The following is a 20232-nucleotide window of genomic DNA, read 5'->3' on the forward strand; positions in this document are numbered from 1 at the left end:
GTTTCTTATACAAATCACAAACCTTTTCTCTTGATTTCTTAGTTGCCAGCTTTGTTTATAAAGTATTGTATACCCAGGCAGAAATGTTTGTTTTTTAGTAAAATGGATCCATCTCTCCTATGTATTGCTTCTGGATTTAGAGTTTAGTTAACTGTGGCTGCTTCTATTTCTGGAAGTTATTTTTTATTTTTCCCCTAATCAAAGCCTATCTTAGATACAGTTTGGAAAAATCTGTCACCTTTCTGAGACCGGATGTTTTTTGTTATCACTGTAACGTGGGCTTTAGAGGGCCACAGACACCACACATCAGAAATGAAAGCGATCATTTTGGTCAGATTCAGACTAAGATATGCCTGATTCAGGCAGGATCTTCCTAGTGCATAACCTGAGAGTCACACAGTGTCCGTGCAGTGAAGCCTGTGGCTCTTCCTGCTAACCCAAGTGACGGCTGCCAGCTGTTGCAACTCTAGTAAGCAAGTCTGCTCCCACCTCTCTAGCCAGCTGGGACTCCTAGAGTGGGTTGCTTTCAGAAACAACTTGTCTGTTTACACGAATGACAGGGTCACAGAATATGATCTCCACATTCCAGAGTTTTAATACCAGAGTTTGATGGGAAGTTTGAAATGGCATTTACACATCGGCTCTCTGGTTTAGTTTCTTACTGTCCTTATATCCTGCATAAAAATGTTTTATTCATGTGGTTGAGTCCTATTTTTTCTTTTCTTGCCGCCTTATGGATATTTTTGGTCATTTCATTTTTTCCCCTCCTATTAGTTTGGAAGTTATGTACTGTATTACTTTATTTTTATTTTTTTTAAAGATTTTATTTATCTGACAGACAAAGATCACAAGTAGGTAGAGAGGCAGACAGAAATAGAGAGAGAGGAGGAAGCAGGCTCCCCGCTGAGCAGTGAGCCAGACGTGGGGCTCGATCCCAGGACTCTGGGATCGTGACCTGAGCCGAAGGCAGAGGCTTTAACCCACTGAGCCACCCAGGCGCCCCTACTTTATTTTTTTTAAAGGCCACACTAGAAATTATAACGTGTTCTTAGGTATGAGTTGGTCAGTATCTTTGTCTTCCTATCGACTAATGTAAGAGCTTTCAAATACCTTATTCCATTAATTTCCTCTCTTGTTTTTTAACTTCATGAGTATTGTTACTTTATACAATGAATGTTTCATTAGATTTACTCATGTTTTACTGCTTTGTCTTTTCAAATTTTCTTAGATGAAGATCTTTTGGAAAATTGTATTTTTGTTTGCCTGACTACATCTTCATTTTGCCCCCAGTCTTGAAAGATATTTTCACTGGCTCTAGCATTTTGGGGTGTGGTTATTTTCTCCCGGAACACAGAAGAGTTCATTCCACTGTCACCTGGTTTCCATTGCTGCTGTTGCAAAATTGGTTGTTGGTCTAAGCAGAGCCCCTTTTCCAGACTCAACTCTTGTCTTCCTCTGACTGCTTTTCAGATTGTGTTGGTCTTGATGTTCGTGCTCTCACCCTGGTGTGGCAGGGCGTGTGCTCTTATTTATCCTTTTGGAGATTCTTGGGGCTTTTTAGACCTTTGTGCCTGAGATTCTCCTTTGTTCTCCTTAAAATAGCCTTCAGCCTTTCCTCTCCTCTCTTTTCAGAGCTTTGGTTAGGTTCGGACCAGATCCAGGCCTTCTCCCTCTCTTCTCCTTGTCCCAGCTTCTCCTCCATATCTCTCATCTCCGCATTGCTGGGGCCCCATTCTGGATGACCGCCCTTCCCTTTTCGTTCCCCTTATTCCTCTCCTCAGGCGGTCTCCCTTGCTCACAAGGCTGTCCTTGGGACTTCGCCTAGCAAGCAGTGTCTTTCACTTCCAGAAGTTCCTTCTCGTTCTTTTTCAAACCCTCCACATCTTTTTATAGTTCAGTTCCTTGCATATATTTTTAAAGTTTTTCTTTTATTTCTTTAAACACAGAAAAAATAATTGTTGTGTTATAATCTTATAATCTTGCCTCATAATTTCAGCATCTTCAGTCTCCACGGTCTGTTTCTGGCTAATTTTTGCTTATGGGACCTTGGTTAGTTATTTTAAACTGTGCTGTTTTCCTAGGAGAGTTATTTGTGGGAGTTCTTTGAGGCTTAGGATGAAGGTACACGTCTCATGCCAGTGGAAACAGAAGGTAGATCTATTGTAGAAAGAACAGATCATTCTGAAACAGAATCAGAGGGATTTGGTATTACAGTGACATAGTTCCTGTTCCTAGACCTGTTGGGTCACATGTCTTTTAGAACTCAGTCTTTGTTTACTTTTATTTTTTGGAAAGATGATAAGGTGCTTATATTATGTGAAACCTGTAATTAAACAAGCTAATATTGCAGCTGTATGAAATAAGCTTAGTCCCTTTAAATAGGATATTTACAGACCACAAATAGCCTCCTAGCAGCTGTAGTCAAATTTCTACTGTCAGAGGAGGTTTTTTTTATTTTTTTAATTTTTATTTATTTGAGGGAGAGCGTGAGCACGAGAGTTGGGCGGCAGGGGGAAAGCAGACTCCCTACTGAGTGTGGAGCCTGACATGGAGCTCCGTCTCCTGACCTGAGCTGAAATCAAGGGGGATGCTCAACCGGCTGAGCCAGCCAGGCTCTCCTGCCAAATGAGTTGTGACATACATTTTCTGTTCTTTTATAAAATGTTTTTGTATGCCAGTTACACCTCATTGAGGCCGCTTGAAAAAAGAGCTCTTTGAATTTTTAAATTGTGGATGAAAGTTTGTATGTGCTCCTTTTATCAGTTACTCTCTGCCTTCCATCCAAGTGTTGAGATACAGGTGAGAAATGGATCCCTCGTGCCTGAGGTTTTGGGGTTTGGCCGCGTGGGCCAAGATAGATGTGCTTCCATGTCATGGGTAGTGTGCTTAGGGGCTTCCCCACCTCTGCCTGCTCTTACCAAATGGTATGCTGAGACCCCCGACTGCTGGTACCTGTGAGTGGCAGCCACCAGTAATAGATCTGCATAAGACTAAACAAAATCTCAGTGTTTTTGTTTACATTTTGTAGCAGTGTCAAGTTTCAAGGCCCAAAGAGCATCCCAGACCATTGGGACCCCTCGGCCCTGCCAGACCCTGGCTTTAAGGTATGGGACTCACACTGCCTCGGGCCACGGAAGAGGGTGTTCTTAGACACAGTGAGTGAGCAGACTCCACCACTGAGGGAGCCGTCAGGAGAGGCTGGGTCAGGAGGCAGGAGCTGTGTGGGGTTTTAGGTTCAGGTCTTAGGGGTTTTAAGGCTGGATGACCACCAGGAAGCTGGATGACCCCAAGGGGAGAGGCTGTATTGTGGATGAAGGATGATGACCTGGAAATTTCTCAAAGGGCAGAAATAAGAGCTTAACAGCTGTTTAGCCAATAAGTATTAGTTTTACTAAGCAAGAAAAGAAAAAAACCAGGGGAGGATTTGAGTGTGATGAGGGACATGTCGAGGGGAGTTGCTGTAGGAAGGCGCCAGATACCAGAAGACAGGGACACCAGTTCACATGGCGCATGTCGGGCCTTCCAGCTGACGAGAGCTACACTGAGTTCTATGGAGTACTCAGGCCATTGTCCACTACCGCCTTGTGTACGTGAGGCCCTCAGACTGCCTCTGACGCTGGCGTCCTACTGAGCACTGTGCTGACAGCTCTGTGTCTATCTTCCCTGGGAGGACTCCTCTTATCGAGTTGTACACAGACCCCAGTATGCAGAGACCCCAGCAGCCCAGATACATGTGCAAAGGGCTGGGCGAGCTTGAGCGATAGTACTCAGCGTCACAGGGCCAGGTGACCAGATTAAGGGGAATAGGGAAGGTTTCACTGGGTCCGCACCTAAGTGATGGCTGATACTTGTACAGACAGAAGTAGGGGAAGAACATACAGGTCGATGAAGACTACATAGGGAAGGAGCCCAGGTCAGGGTGGAGGGCATGCCTAGTCCCTGGGGAGCGGGAGGGAGGTCAGGCAGTGCTGTGGAGCACTCGGTTGTGGGGTTGAGCTATAGGCCATGACAGATATGGGAGCCCTTGACAGTCTGGTCTGGGGGAGGGCCAGGCTGGTTCCCTACTTGAGGGAGAGGAGTTTGGTGTCCTCCCATGGGATGGAAGCAAGGAAACCAGTCACAACTTCAGTTGCAGGAGATGCATGGACATTCAGACTGCACTCACCGTAGGGCAAGGCCGTGGTACAGAGCGATCGCCCGGGGATCCCTTAACAGGCTGTCATCGGGCCAAGCCTCGAGGAGCAGGAACAGGGCAGCGGGTTAGTTGCAGGCTGAAAGCGCAGGAATTGATGGATTGTCACTGCAGACATCCGCGGCCCTTGGTCAGGGCCCCTCCTGGCCCCTAGGGGGTGCTATTTCCCAGAGCAAGGCGCTAAGGGAGAGGTGGGCTCTGCTGGGAGGACGCAGTAGCCAGGCACCATCCCTGCAAATCTCCTCGTGCTCCTGTGTTGATGTGTATTGTCTGCCCGCCTGACATCTTCCCTGGCGCGGAGGTGAGGAGGGCTCCTGCCATACACACCTGCTTTACTGGGGTCTGCCCTGCTCGGCCAAACGTGCGCACTCCGTGTGTATTAACACCAGCTCTGGTCCTGTAGACTATGTAGTCTGTGTGGATACAGAGGAGGAGTGGGGATGTCCTGGGGACACCAAGAGTGGTGCCGATGTACCACGTGCCCGTCCTTCAGGAGGGTTCCACAGTGAACAGCAGGGAAGTGACCACAAACCGCAAACACCCCACAGCTGGAGAGACTACACCTCTGGTCAAGGGAGAGTAGTGATCACTGTCTGGGTTTGCTTGCAGTTCTAGCATTTTATAAGCAGCCTTGGGAAGGGACTGATCTATATACACTTCGAGGATAACGGAGAAAAAAAAAAATGTTTGCTCCCTGCAGAAGATTACCCTCAGTTCTTCATCAGACGAGTATCAAAAGGTCTGGAACCTATTCAACCGTACGCTGCCTTTTTACTTTGTTCAGAAGATTGAGCGAGTCCAGAATCTGGCTCTCTGGGAAGTCTACCAGTGGTATGTGAAGGGCCCACTCTTGCTGAGCTGCTGACCATCCCCTCTAGTACACACACGGGAGGCTAGCTGCTTGTCAGACGTGTCCTGGGTTTCAGGGACAATCTGAGATGGCGGCCACTGCTTGCCCAGTGCTGGGGGCATCAGGGACTATGTCCCTGCTTTTCTCCCCATCTCTCCATCTTTATAGCTTAGTGTTGGCACATCCCTCAGAGTTGAGGGGACTCAAGCTGCCCTAGTGACAGCCAGCACTTCTGCCTCCCTGCCTGAAGATCAGCGGGACCGGTCCGTGTAAGCCACCCACACGCAGAGGGAGATAGAGCTGTGTCCTGACAGCCAGGGAGCCGCGCCTCATTTTTGTGCTTGAGGACTAGCATGTTCTTGGGTGCTCAGTGAATTGTCCTTATAGGGAGGAGATCTGCAGCAGGTTACCATGGCAGGCCTGGGGTCCTGCTGACCTGTCCCCAGAAGAGGGGGTTGGAGCAGTGTCATCTGTACTCCGGGACCAGTGATGAAATCGGGGTAACGGGGAGAGGGACGGCCCCCCACTGACCAGCATCCTCCAGCTTCCCAGCTTCCCTGGCTAAGCTCCGGAGGAAGCAAGGTAGTGGGGAAGAAGTGGGTCTGGTCTGCTTCAGGAGTTCAAGAAGCTGAAGAGGCCTTGAGCTGTGGAGGCAAAGGCTTCCTGTGGGCTTTTCACCCAGGTTTTGCTGTTCACCCTGGTCTTACGGGCCTGGACTCATGACGCTTCTAATAAAATGTGTTTTCTTGTGTCAAGTGGCCTGCATTTGGCAGCAAGCACCCTCTGCCTCCTGTCTCATGATTCTAGGCAAAAAGGCCAGATGCAGAAGAGAAATGGAGGGAAGGTGGTCGATGAGCGGCAGCTCTTCCACGGCACCAGTGCAAATTTCGTTGATGCCATCTGCCAGCAGAACTTCGACTGGCGGGTCTGTGGTCTTCATGGTACTTCCTATGGCAAGGGTAAGGGCAAAGGTGGCCCCACCGGCAGAACCTGGCTTTCTTCCCAGGGCCTGGGAAACCCTTTTATTTATTTATTGTATTTTTTTTTTTAAATTTTTTTATAAACATACAATGTATTTTAGCCCCAGGGGTACAGGTCTGTGAGTCACCAGGTTTACACATTTCACAGCACTCACCATAGGACATACCCTTCCCAGTGTCCATAACCCCACCACCCTCTCCTGACTCCACCCCCCCCCCCACCCCGGCAACCCTCAGTTTGGTTTGTGAGATTAAGAATCTCTTATGGTTTGTCTCCCTCCCGATCCCATCTTGTTTCATTTATTCTTTTCCTACCCCCCAAACCCCCTACGTTGCATCTCCACTTCCTCATATCAGGGAGATCATATGATAGTTGTCTTTCTCCGATTGACTTATTTTGCTAAGCCTAATACCCTCTAGTTCTATCCATGTCATTGCAAATGGTAAGATTTCATTTCTTTTGATGGCTGCATAGTATTCCACTGTGTGTGTATATGTATATATACATATATACACACCACATCTTCTATATCCATTCTGTTGATGGACATCTAGGTTCTTTCCATAGTTTGGCTATTGTGGACATAATAATGCCATAAACATTCAGGTGCACGTGCCCCTTAGGATCACTACGTTTGTATCTTTAGGGTAAAACCCAGTAGTGCAATTACTGGGTCATAGGGTAGCTCTATTTACAACTTTTTGAGGAACCTCCATGCTGTTTTCCAGAGTGGTTGCACCAGCTTGCATTCCTACCAAGAGTGTAGGAGGGTTCCCCTTTCTCCGCATCCTTGCCAGCATCTGTCATTTCCTGACTTGTTAATTTTAGCCATTCTGACTGGTGTGAGGTGGTATTTCATTGTGGTTTTGATTTGTATTTCCCTGATGCCGAGTGGTGTGGAGCATTTTTTCATGTGTCTGTTGGCCATCTGGATGTCTTCTTTGCAGAAATGTCTGTTCATGTCTTCTGCCCATATCTTGATTGAATTATGTGTTTTTTGGGTGTTGAGTTTGCTAAGTTCTTTATAGATTTTGGACACTAGCCCTTTATCTGATATGTCGTTTGCAAATATCTTCTCCCATTCTGTCAGTTGTCTTTTGGTTTTGTTAACTGTGTCTTTGCTGTGCAAAAGCTTTTGATCTTGATGAAGTCCCAATAGTTCACTTTTGCCCTTGCTTCCCTTGCCTTTGGCGATGTTCCTAGGAAGAAGTTGCTGCGGCTGAGGTCGAAGAGGTTGCTGCCTGTGTTCTCCTCAAGGATTTTGATGGATTCCTTTCTCACACTGAGGTCTTTCATCCATTTGGAGTCTATTTTTGTGTGTGGTGTAAGGAAATGGTCCAGTTTCATTTTTCTGCATGTGGCTGTCCAATTTTCCCAACACCATTTATTGAAGAGGCTGTCTTTTTTCCATTGGACATTCTTTCCTGCTTTGTCGAAGATTAGTTGACCATAGAGTTGAGGGTCTATTTCTGGGCTCTCTATTCTGTTCCATTGATCTATGTGTCTGTTTTTGTGCCAGTACCATACTGTCTTGATGATGACAGCTTTGTAATTGAGCTTGAAGTCTGGAATTGTGATGCCGCCAACTTTGGCTTTCTTTTTCAATATTCCTTTGGCTATTCGAGGTCTTTTCTGGTTCCATATAAATTTTAGGATTATTTGTTCCATTTCTTTGGAAAAAATGGATGGGATTTTGATAGGGATTGCATTAAATGTGTAGATTGCTTTAGGTAGCATAGACATTTTCACAATATTTGTTCTTGGGAAACCCTTTTAAAGCAAATTGATAGAGGGCATGGGGGGACCGGTGTGAGTTGATGAGCAGGGTCAAACTCAGTGAGTTATGGACACCTGGCCCTCTGGGGGAGGGTGCCCGGCTGGTGGCACCCTTACTGTCCTCTGTGTGCAGCCAGGAGCCTCACCCAAGATTCTAGCAGGAGCAGCCCTGCTCAGGCTGGGCTTTGTGTCCCTGTGGAGTGGAGGCTGTGGAGATGGTGAGCATGAGTGGGGGGAGGAGAGCAGGTACCTTCCCAGCCCCGAGTCCGGCCCTGACTGTGCCTGCGTAATCCCTGGAATGGGAATCTGAACACTTCAGATAGGCCGGTGTACGCCGTCATTCCCGCTAGAATGAGAGTTAGCTATTTTCCTGTGTTATTTTCAAGCTTTATTTGGAAATAATTTTAAACTCATAGGGAAGCCTCAAAAATAATATTTTAAACCCCCCTGCATAAGTTTTACCTAGATTCATCAGCTTTAACCTTTTGCCACATTGGCTTTATTTCTTTAGACCCACTTGCAAGTGGCATATGTCATGCCCTTTCCCTCTTGAGTGCCTCCTAAGAACAAAGATGTTCTTTGCTGTAACCATGACACGGTTGCTAAGTTGAAAATCTCATATGATGTGATGCTGTAGTCCGCAGCCCTCTTTGGACTCTGTCACTTGTCCATCAGTCAGCCTTAATTAGGTGTGACAGCAGTTGTGGGCACAGGATGGATGGAAGCCGGTGGTGGGTCCTATTTCCGAATGTGTATGTGGCAGCCTCCAGTGCAGGTCCCATTCGACCAGCTTCAGAATTCTCTTTGCGGGGCTGCCAGTGGCTACAGTTGTCGATGTATGGGATCTTGCTCCCTTTCCACACCAACCCTATGAGGCTGTCATGATAGCTGCATTTTAGAGCTGAGGGAGCTGAGGTTTGGGGGCTAAGTAGTGATGTGCCCAGGGGAACCTTTAGGATTTGAGGGACCGAGTCAGAACTTGAGTTTTCTGTCTCAGAGTTTGGTGAGACTCCTGATGCCCTTCATGAGGGAAGAGGCTGGAGAAATGTGAGAAGAGAGAGGCAGGGGTGTCACCTGGCTGACAGGACCCCCGAGCACCCCCTTCCAGGCTGCGGGCTGCCTCCCGCCCCCCACCCCCAGCTGAACCCGTGTGTGTCCTTGCAGGGAGCTACTTTGCCCGGGATGCCGCGTACTCCCACCACTACAGCAAATCTGACACCAAGTCCCACACGATGTTCCTGGCCCGGGTGCTGGTGGGGGAGTTCATCCGAGGCAATGCCTCCTTCGTCCGTCCCCCAGCCAAGGAGGGCCTTGGCAGTGTCTTCTACGACAGCTGCGTGAACAGCATGTCCGACCCGTCCATCTTCGTGGTCTTCGAGAAGCACCAGGTCTACCCGGAGTACGTGATTCAGTATACCGGCTCCACCAAGCCCACGGCTGGTGCCTCTGCCCTCTTCTCCTTGGCGTCTTTCTTTGGGGGCCGGCAGTGAGCCTGCGAGGATGTTTTTAATGCCTTTCAGGCGTGGCTTCCTTGGAGTAGCTATTTTTTTTTTTTTAAACAAAAACTTTTAATGAACTGTTCATTTAATGTTGACTTCCTGATGAAGTTATATTCTTAATCTCTCACTGATAACGGTTTTCAGTTTTAAGCCACTTTTGGGGTCATTAGATCATTAGTAGACTAACCAGAAGTGACTATAGGTGGGCCCGTTACTGCCTTTTACTAGTCTGTTAAAGTTTTATTATTTACACTCTCTGTTGACTCTGTGGCCGATGGGCACCAGGCACAGAGTTTCTAGATACTATTTTATGGATTGATTTTAAATTTAAGTTTCTACAGTGAGTCATTTGGTTTTTCAGGGTCTCAGTGGCATCTTGTTTAATTTTTTGTCAAAATGATGCAGTAGCCATCAGTGCAGGAGGCCGTCACTGTCTGTTGCTCTGGTTCTAATCCAGGCACCTCTCCTTCCGGGCTTCTGGCCTTGGAGTCGGCCCATCCGTCACAGTGTTAGAGCAGGTGGCTACTGTGTGGCATCAGTGGGGCCCCGTTAGCTTCCCTTTGTCCTGGTGGGGTCTGCATCACTCAGTGGAAGGTGACAGGGATGGGTGGCTGCCCCTAAGGGCCCCCGGGGCTCTGCCCACAAAGGCCCATTCCCACATCTGAGCACACTGGACACCCTCTGAATGTGAGTTTTCTGTTCCTGTGAGATTTGAATACCTGAGCTGCAAATGTCACAGTGGAGCATGGAAATAAAAGAATATTTATCTGAAGTAGGCGGTGACCAGAGCTCATTCTTCAGCGTCTATTTATCTAGCACCTGCTGGATACAGGCACTTTTCTGGGTGTCGGGATATAACAGCCCCTGGTACTGGTCTTGGGGGCTGTGTGTGGACTTACGCTAAAGCTGATGAACCTGAAGGTTCAGGACCTCTCACTCGCTGGCGCTCCTTCCACAATCCTAAGAGGAGCCCTAACTACATGGCCACATGGTCCTACATCTCCCTTCAATTTGCAGAAGTTACATATTCGTATTTTTTTTTTCTTTCCCCCAACCGCTGTGAACTTCAAGTTCTGCAAAACCCAGACTGACTCCTGAGCAGAGTGTGTCGTGGATGTGGGGGCTGGGTGCGTTCTGCCTTGCACACACAGCAGTTGATGGGAGTCCCTGCTGAGCACTGGCTGGCTGTGGGGGAGGAGGGATGGGCAGGGCAGCTCCGTGTCGTGATGTGGCCATCCCTTTTGGTCTCTGAGTTCAGTCCTCAGTTATGGGCTCCTCTTCTTCCCCTACACCTTTCCTGCCCATCCCCCACCATCCTAATATAGTGTGTCCACTCTGCCTGCTGCGTCTGCTTCTGTCACTCTGTCCTTGAGTGCTCAGATCCAAGGCTGTTGAGTTTTTCCATCTTTGGAACAGGGGTAGGCAGTACCTTGGAACCTTACACAGGTTAAGGCAGAGAAGAACTGAATTCTTTGACCAGAAAAATGTAGCAACACCAGTACTATCTTCCCCACCTGCCAGGCTAGTCAACGGGTTGTACATGGTATGATTTTTTCAGAGCCCCCAAAATATTTCCTCCCTACCCTGCCTGATCCTGAAATCTTATTCATTGCTTTTCAGCTGAGTCCAGGTCCTCCAGTATAGGTGGAGGGCCAGAGGGTGTCAGAGAGAAACATGAAGTCAGGTACTTGCCAGCCAAGTCTTAAATGTGAGTGATCCCATGCTCATTAACCATCTCGCTGCTGGGAGCTGAGTGGTGGGCAGCAGGGATGGTCCACTGGGAAGTGTGGGTGGGACGGACGGCTGGAGAAACCTGGTGTCAGTGATGGTCACATGCTCCAGAAAAGGCAGTTGAGCTGTGAAGACTGTGGAGGCCCTGGATTTGCTCCCCTTTCAGAAAGCAACCTTGGACCTGAAATTTGAGAGAGGGACAGGGTCCGTGTGACCCGTTTATAGGGTGGGGGGGGCTGGGCACTGTGATGGGAAGAAGTCAAAATAACGATAGCCCTTGGTGCGAAGAGGCGGTGGGACCCAGGGCAAGTGTGTGTGACTGACTTGTCACGAGGACCTGGTTGGGATTCAGCTAAAGGGTCCTGTGGAGGGCCCAGTCCGTGCCAGCTCCTGCCCTGTGGTAGCTGGTGTCGCACATGGGTGGTGGGATTTCAGGGGAGCTCGGGATTGTGGGTTGAAACAGTCGAAGGGCTGAGTCCAGCAATTCTAGAATATGAGGAGGCCTCACTGCTGTGTCTGAAGGTGGGAAGCACCTGGACAGAGAAGGTGAGGGAAGCCAGTGGAGCTGACGGGCTGGGGGCGCCACACACAGACTGTGCTCTGAGGAGGGAGTCAGGTGCTCAGCTGGGCTCTTCTGCAGGATGACGCTGTGTGATGGCCATAGAGGGTTAGGGGCTGGGAGACGAGACGGGCAGGCCGGTCAGGAAGGACAGATGGGTCACCAGAAAGTGGAACGTGTGGCCATACATGGAGAGACATCTTGAAGAAGCTGGGGCCCAGAGAGGAGGAGTGGTGAGGACAAGGGTGCAGAGAGAGCTGTGTGCAGAGAGAGCCGGGCAGCTCCCAGGGCTGGGACCACGCCTTCCTGCCTCCAGGGAAGCCTGAAAGTGAGAAGAGGGCTCTCTAAGGAAGGACTTTGGGGGAAGCATCGGGTCTCCTGGGCTGGAGTAGGAGAGGACCCAATGACAGAGGCAGGATCCACAGCCAGGGATACATGGAAACCTCTTGTGCCAGTTCTGAAACAGCCTACACAGGGGCCAGTGTCTGGATAGCCACGCTCACGGACTCCTGCTCGGAATGCTACCTACAGGACACTCAGCCCCTTCTCGCTGCTCAGATGGTGCACAGGGGAGGGGGCTTTGATCTAGGTCAGCGGCCCTGTTTTACAGATGAGTACATGGAGGCACAGGGATGTAGGAAGACCAGCAGCCACGACCACATGTGGCTGATGGCAGATGTGGGATTCAACTTGAGAGCTCCTTGTTGAATTTCAACTTCTTAGCAACACGATAGTTTAATAAATTCACTTCTATGTTTGACTCTTGGATCAAAAGGAAGAGAAGGCCCAATGCCTATGTTTCCGTCTCTCTCACTCTTCTGTGCATTAAAACCTATAAAGTTAGTATTATCCTACCTAGGAAAATCAAAGCACAAGAAAGCTTTTGAGCCACTGTTAAAGCTGGGCTTCTGATAAATCTCATTTTTTTAAGTCAAATGCCCCAAGTGCACCAGAAGCTGGAGGCCCAGGAGCTGGTGCTGTAAAGGCAGCTCACCCAGTGTCCCCAAGTCCTCTGTCATACAGATCCCTCCCATCCTGAGGCCAGGACTTCCTTCAAAACCCCGAGTTCTCATTCTGACAAAATTACATTTTTGCTTCGTTGTCAGCAATCCCAGATGGAGAGAGGTGGGTCAGTGGTTCATACATCATCAGCAAAGTCAAAACTAAGTGCAGTAAACATTTATTAAGCATTCAGGAAATGTTATCTAAATACCTCTTTTCTACTTGCACATCAGGCACCCTTTCAATTGCTTCAGTGATGTTTTCCCCAGGTTCTGAATTTCCACAGGAAGGTCTACTTTGAATCTGGGAGTGTCATCACAACACTGTCAGCGGGAGACAACCTTGATGTAGACGCCATTCTTTGGCCCTAGGGCAGATCTGGATTCTAGCTGCAGTGGTACCTGAAAGAGATGAAGAGACTGGTTACAGCTAACCACATCTGCAAGGAAGCTTCTTTGCAACAGGGCCTGGAGAATGATTGTGGCAATGAGGGACAGCAGGGCTAAGCTGGCAAAGCAGCCTCCCAGCACGGCCTTGAGAAGGTGGCAAAACTGCGTCTTGGGGACAATGGACGCTGGTGCCCCAGCAGCACACTGGCGCCTGACCCGCTTTCCCATGTTGATGAAATACTGCAGGTGAGTAAGGTACTCGGTCCCGCATTTATCCTCCCAGGAAGCCTGAATAGGCCGTGGTAGCGGCTCACTCTGCAAATGAAGAAATGGAGGTTCAAAGACACCAGGTGGCTCATCCAAGGTCACATGACTGGAAAGTGAGGACCAAAGCCTCAAACTCTCACCTCCCCTCCTCTCACTCCCCGGTGCCCCAGTGGTAACTGAGCAGCCCTCTCTCTTTACGAGGGGTTTTGGGAGAGTGGCTTCGTAGTGTCCCCTTCTCATGTGTGCTGTGGTCTAGCCTCACCCCCTTCTCACGTGTGCTGTGTGGTCTACCTTGCTGCCATGCAGAGAGCTTTCATGTCCAACTTACAAGGCAGATTGATGGTGGACTGGGGACTTGGAAGAAAAGCCAAAGAATTGCTCAAGAAGCAGGATGTCTCTTGGAGCCCTGTTTAAAATGATGGTTCGGTGGCTAATGTGAATGAACACTTTCAGGGAAAGAAGAATCACTGGGCCTCAGTGTCAGGGCCTTGGTGGGCTTTTCAGATGTCTTTGGGGGTTAAGGTTCAGAGGGGAGACAAGTTACATGACCAGGAAACAAGATGAACTAAACCCGTGCTATCCTGTCTGGTAGCCAGTAGCACGTGTGGCAACTGAGCAAATGAGGGGCTGAATTTTAAATTTGATTATTAAAGGTTAGTGTGGTTGGCAGCTACTGTATTAACACTGCTCTAGACAAACTGGAAACTCCATTGGACTTCCAAAAAGGAGATCAGTTGGGGCTAGCAAAGTCAGGGAGGGCTTCCTGGAGGAATGGACACCTGAGGTGGGCCTAGGAATGGGAGAAGCCTTAAGAGCAGGACTTTTCAGGGACCACTTCCAGATTTGAGGGAACACCAAAAGATTTGGAAGATGGGATTAGGCTGGGGGTGGGTGGTGGCATTCTAGCTAGGGAGGAGTGGGGAGAGCCCTTTCACAGTGGGACGTTGGGGCAGGGAACACAAAGTGGACTCAGAAGAGCTCTCCATAGATCCAGCAGGCTTGGGGACTCACGGCTGGTTCTTGAGGTGGGGAATGCCAAGCACAAGCAGTGTTTGGGGACAATGACTGCTGTACTGTCAAGATCAAGGGTTAATGAGACAAACCCCAAAAGGAAGTCTTGCACACACAAACACCTCAGGCATTTGGGGGGCCTGCTTTTCTTTCTGTTGGTTTGGCTCTATGTTCCCAATTTGCCCCTCCCTCTCTCCAGCCTGGAAGCCAGACTGTTTGTTAGAGGCAATGCCAGGCTCTGACTCCAGCATTTGTCCCTCCATCACTGTGTACTTAGAATCTGTCCCCAAACGGGCTCCTGTCTGTGCAGAGGGATTCTGAATAGGCATGGAGGGACACAAGTTTCAGGCTGTGTAGGGAACAGTCCACATGGCAGCAAGGCGGCTAGAGGTAGAGGAAGGAGGGTGGCTTATGGGGGAGCAGGCAGGGGCGAGCCAGATCTGGTTGGAGCCGGTTTCTTCATTCCCTGGCTAATCACTCATTTGCTCATCAACATCCATTCAGTGCGCGTGTGTGCACCGGCGCGGTGCCCGGTGCTGGAGACTGCCACAGTGAATAAGGCAGACTTGGTTCCTGCCCTCCCAGAGCCTGCAGTCCAAGTGCGTGGCCTCAGGCAAGTGACTTAACCTGAGCTTTATTTTAGCTTCTCATCTGAAGAATGGGAATAATACAACCTACTCGGGGGGATCCCTGGGTTCTCTTCGCTGAACAGGGAAGAGCTACAGGCTCGGAGGCGCAGCCTCGGTAACAGAGAAGGAGTGCGGACCCATTTAATCCTCGCACAACGAGAGCAGGGAGAGGGCGTGATTATTAGCCCCCCTATCGCTGATCAAGAGCCCCTCCCCCCGCGCGCCGCGGCGGGCTCACCTGCGTCTCCGCGCAGGCCTCGAACCGGAACTGGCGCAGGACGTGCAGCAGCGTCAGCTTGACCTCCAGCAGCCCCAGCCGCACCCCGAGGCAGCTCCGCGGGCCCGCCCCGAAAGGCAGGTATGTGAAGGGACGCTGTCGTCGCCGCGCCTCGGCCGTGAACCTGCGGGGGCCGGACGGTCAGGGTAGGCCCCGGGACACCCGCTTCCCTTCCCGGCCTTCGTCAGCCCCGCGCAGTGGCCGAGGGACCCCTTCTTCTGAGCCCACGCTCCTCGCACGTGGGCCTGAACCCCACCGCGGTCCACAAAATCCCGTTTTCCCGTGGTCGCCTCCCTCGGGCCCTGGAGCTGGTGGCTGCTGCTCCCTGAGCTTCCGTCCTGCCCTCTGCTCCGTCCTCAAAGCCCTGGAGGCCCTGCTGATGAGGATCACCCGGAAGGCCCTCTTGGCCCTCCCTCTCCCCTTAAGAACTAATTGTGTTAATGGATGTGAAGGCTCACTGGGATCCACTGGGATCAAAGTCAGGAATCCACAGCCCTCACTTGAGCCTGTGGCTCCAAATTCCCCAGAAGCCCCAGCAGGACACCAGCGGCCACCAGCCCCCTAAGCAGAAGCCCTGGGCACTAGCCCTCCAGGCCACCTCCTGCCGGTTTAGCCTTGGAGGCCATACTGGGCCACCATCTCCTCTGCCCACACTTGCCTCAAGCGTTGAAACTGGAACCACTGGGGGCTTTTTGTCTTTGAACCACTACAGGAATTGTCCTCCCTGCTGTCACATAGCATCTGTCACCTGTGCTCCAGGACAGTAGAGCTGGGTGTCCACCACTGTCTCCTAACAGCCCGCTCACTTCGGCTGCAGCCCTGGTGCCTGGGGTCCCCTGTGTTCCGCAGCGTATGAATTGATCTAGGTCCTGCTGCCCTCCGCTTCCCCGCCGCCCCGACCCTGGGGTGGGGTGGGAGGGTTGGGACCTCTTTTTCACGGGAATTTGAAATTCCTGAAGGTGGAAACAGTGTCTGCCTGCCTGGCCCTCCCCATTGTCAGATCAGGCCAAGGAAGGGATATCCATCGATTCCGAGGAGAAGGGTGTGGATGCCTGCTCAGACATTTTCAATCCGGGAGCCTAGAAATGAAATGTAGACAAGGGACCAGATCCACACAGGGGACAGGAGCGGGGATCTAGGGCTACCTTGAGAGCACAGCTGGGTCTCATGAAATCGGGGAGAAATTTGTTGATGGCTCTTGTTTTGGAACAAGCTCCAATTTTTAAAAAAGGAAATGATGTTTTGTTACATTCCAGTGCACAACTGAAATCTGGTTGTGTGTCCTGTTTCTTGGCTGGGACAGAGGACCCCCCGTTAGAAATTGCCCTGTTACTTGCATGCAGGGCTGCTGAGATGTGAAATCTCTGTATTCTGTTCAGGGCTTTTAAACATGGTACAGTTAATTTCCTTTAGAAATTATGTCTCTCATGTGTTTAATGGCCATGACTTTCAACTGTCTGGGGACAGCTTTACTAAATCCTTGTCTCCCCTTGGCCACCTCTAAGTGCTTTACCCTCGAGTCGCCCATGTGAAGGGACTGAGCTCACCTTTCCGGGTTGAAGGTCTCGGGGTGTGGCCAGTACTCGGGGTCATGATGCAGGGCGCCCACGGCCACCTCCACCACGGTGCCCGCCGGGATGCGCTGCCCCTGCACCTCGCAATCCCGCGCTGCCTCCCGCGTGAACCTGTGGGGACAAGTCGGTCACCCCTGCCTTGAGGCACAGCAGCAACGAGGAGAGCTTGCTGGCGGCATACTGGGGCAAAATGGGGTTTGAGCCTGAAGTGTGGAAAGGGGGTGGGGGGGAAGGAAGCCCAGCTCTCTGGCAATGGTTTCTACCACCCCCTGCCCCCCTGCAACCTTGCACTGCCCATGGCCCTGCAGCCTCCAAGCTCTTAGACTCCTTTGGCCCTCAGTGAAAATGCATTCATCCATCAAGCCTGAAGAGCTTTTCTTAGGCCTGATTAGGGGAGCAGGGGTACCTCCGAAGGGCTTCTCCCTGCAGGGGGCGGGGGTTGTAAGGTTATGACGCTGGCCACACTTTCCCTCATCTTCCGTCCATGGGCAAGCCTCTTCAAATGGCCCTCACCCGCCCCCTCGCTTTACTTAAAGGAAACTTGAGTTTGAACCTCTGATCTCTGTTCCTTGTCTGCGTCACTATGGATAACTTCCACTTGAGGGCAAAACTGCTGGTCAGATTGGTTACCAAATGCCACAGCACAATCCTTTTTATGTTGTGTTTTTAAGAGCCAGACTATAGATGTTTGCACACAAATATACAATTTCTGGAAGAATACTTGAACTTCCACCATGATTTCTTCTAAGGGATGGGACTGGGGTCGAGGACGGCAGGGGATTAGAGATGCCAACTTTTTCTTTAGATCTTTCTGTATTGTTTAGGGGTTTTTGTTTTTGGTTGTTGTTTTTTTCTTATAGCATAAGACTATTATTTTTGTAATGCAGGTCATCACTTTAAAAATTAAAAATTATGCTGGCTTTTACTTCAGATTGTAAAGACTGGACTTTCCTAGATATCTTAGAGGAGATAAATTATTATACTAATTACCATTATATTCTGTTCTCGCTTATAAAAGAAATGAAGAGCAACCCGAGGCTCCCAGCAGCCTTCATCACTCCGTCAGGGGCCTTTAATGTAACAGGAGAGGCCAGGACTGGGGAAACCCCCCCCTTTCAGATCCTGAGCTACCAACGCAGCTAATACGTGCTTGGATCTGGTAGTGAAACACCAGTGCTCAAATCGGCCTTGGTTCTAAAGGGGTCATTTTCCAAAGTCCTCTTCTTTTTCATCTTTACTGGAAATTTCTTGGACCTGGATCCAAGGCCCCTGGAAACCGGAAAATAGGGCCTTTCCTTCTGTATGTGGTTGGGCCTCCCGTCCGGCTAGGGCAGGCCATATCCAAGGCCAGAAAAATCTGCTGAGTTATACCGCCTGGAATCCTGGATTCACACTGATAACACTTCAGCAAGAGTTGGTGTGTTTTACACAGGGGCCATTCTGAGGGGATTTTTTTTTTTTTTTTTTTGGTGGATAATGGTAATCAGTCCACGTGCGTCAGGGCTTAGGAAAAGCCAGCACACTTTTCTGAGATGAAAATAATAAAGTAGAATAAAATAAATAAATTCGCATTCTATCTGTATTCGCCTCCGTATCTGTTGTCTGGGCTGAAGCAAATTGGCCTCTCGTTTGGCTGAGAAGAGTGATGGCTTCTCTCTCGCCTTTCTGTTGTTTGACAGCAGAAGTCTGCAGAGTTGATAGGATTAAAAATTCCAGCATAGTGAGTATGGAGGAGGGTGAGGCCCAGGAAATCGTGTCTTGTCAGGACCAGAGTTGGCCGGAGGTTGGCCATTCGACTGGAAGGACAGTCCTTCTTGCTTTCCCCCTCATACGTGATGCGAGACTTCGAGTGTACGGCGTTTCAGCCGTTCTGTCCCACTGTTTCTCTCCACTCGTGTGGGGGCACGAGCAGGAGTTACGTGCCCACTGAACGCCCTGGAAGCTGAAGCCCAGAGCAGCACGGTGCTTACCTGAGGTCACACAGCCAGCAAGAGGTCGGCGTGTGAGACTGTCTCGACTTTCTGTCTCAGTCTGTTCTGCGGTTTTGGACCACTGGCACTCGAGGTGGGTTGAGGAGGGAGTCAATCAATTTATCCCAGTTCCCTCGTCTGTGTCCTGCCTTCACGTGAGACCACCCGCGGCTGGTTCCCGGGAGCCGTGCCTCTGCTGGCCGCCTTTATGCGGTACTGTTTCTGAAGTTTCTAGGCGTCCCTCGGAGAATCGATCAGAGCATTTGGGTGTTGAAGAGCCTGTTCACTTCGTCACTCAACGCATCCCCTCTACAAGGTCTTACGTGATGAGTTCTTGATTGGGTTTAGGTCTAGGAAGGGACCTGGCTTTGACCACTGTATAGACTTTCCTCCCGCTGGAGAATGCAGCGGTTTGACTCTGCTGGTTTTTCTCTCCAGGAGGAGCCGCGGTGGGGACCTGACCCCAGTTATCAGCCATCTCTGGGGTCCCGTAAAGCCTTCTTCCCCTTGGACGGCCTTTGTTCCATCACTGAATGAGTCTTACTTTGAGCTTCGCTTTAATGTGGACACCAGCTGCCCACTCTCCCTTGGAAGGAAGCTGGATGTAAATCACTAAAATACAAAGATTGGATGACAGCGTGCTCTGCGGCTCCCAAGGAAATCAGGGAAGGCCCATAGAATTTGTCTTCATGTCTGCACCAGGAGAGCGGCAAGGCAGGTCTTGGTGTCCTGGCTGCTCCGAGAGCAGGGGACTGATACCCGGTGTGCTTGAGGACCATGTGGTTCCACTCACGTCTCTGGAATTCTGTTTGCTCCGGGTCCGAACACTTTGGACAATATCTATGATCACACTCTCTGTGATGTTTTTGGTTTGGAATATAATGAGATACCTTCAAAGCATCCACATTTTCTCTTTTAGAATGACAAAGTCTACCTCTATATGGTTGATGGAGTGTATTAATTTATAGACATGCAGAGTGGAACTTGGGATAGGTTAAATGCTTTTGTCGCTTCTGTTTCTAGAACCTGAAATCTGGCCACTGTTTCCCACCCTGTGGGCATGAGGGCCCCGGTTAAGACCCTGTGCTCCATGGAATGCCTCATTTAGGGGGAGTTGGAAAGAAGCAGAAGACCAGATTCCTGCTCTCGAGGCACTTGCAGGTTGGTGTGAGCGGGTGTCCACGGGTGAGATGTTGCAGAGCGGGTGAGAAGGAACATAATAGGAAGTTCAGTCTTCTGGAAAATGCTGGGGGACGAGGGGCAGACTGCATGGGGTAGCGAGTGTCGGGCTGGAGCTCCAAGGACGGGGCAGGGGTGGGTAGCTGGAGAGTGAAGAGAGGCCTCCCAGGCCTTGGAAGGTTCCCCCTGGAACGTCAACTCCAAGGGCAGGGGTTTTATCTGTTTTGTGCGCGGCTGATTGCGCCGTGCGTGGCACAGCATTCGGCTCAATAAATAGTTACCAAATAGAAGAATGGATGAATGGACCCGCAAGCAGGGGGACCTGCAAACGCCATTCAAGCCTGGG

General features: G+C 50.2%; 2 protein-coding genes across 3 annotated transcripts in view; one reads left to right on the forward strand and one right to left on the reverse strand.

Annotated features, from left to right (window-relative positions):
• The window catches only part of PARP12 (poly(ADP-ribose) polymerase family member 12), a 40191-nt gene extending 30851 nt beyond the window's left edge, over positions 1–9340 (forward strand). For both annotated transcript variants that reach the window (XM_032867769.1, XM_032867760.1), the window contains 4 exons: positions 3029–3104; positions 4893–5023; positions 5850–6001; positions 8964–9340. In XM_032867769.1, the coding sequence (XP_032723660.1) occupies positions 3029–3104; positions 4893–5023; positions 5850–6001; positions 8964–9289 (685 nt within the window). In that variant the 3' untranslated portion in view covers positions 9290–9340. The remainder of the gene's footprint in view (positions 1–3028; positions 3105–4892; positions 5024–5849; positions 6002–8963) is intronic.
• Positions 9341–12749: 3409 nt separating this feature from the next.
• TBXAS1 (thromboxane A synthase 1) overlaps positions 12750–20232 on the reverse strand; it is a 164151-nt gene continuing 156668 nt past the window's right edge. Inside the window, exons 12-14 of the mRNA XM_032867796.1 lie at positions 16711–16848; positions 15125–15287; positions 12750–12991 (exon numbers count right to left, since the gene is read on the reverse strand). Of these exons, the coding sequence (XP_032723687.1) occupies positions 12917–12991; positions 15125–15287; positions 16711–16848 (376 nt within the window). The 3' untranslated portion in view covers positions 12750–12916. The remainder of the gene's footprint in view (positions 12992–15124; positions 15288–16710; positions 16849–20232) is intronic.

The sequence above is a fragment of the Lontra canadensis genome, unplaced genomic scaffold (assembly GCF_010015895.1).
Source record: "Lontra canadensis isolate GAN:19392208 unplaced genomic scaffold, GSC_riverotter_1.0 scaffold2, whole genome shotgun sequence".
Taxonomy (NCBI): domain Eukaryota; kingdom Metazoa; phylum Chordata; class Mammalia; order Carnivora; family Mustelidae; genus Lontra; species Lontra canadensis.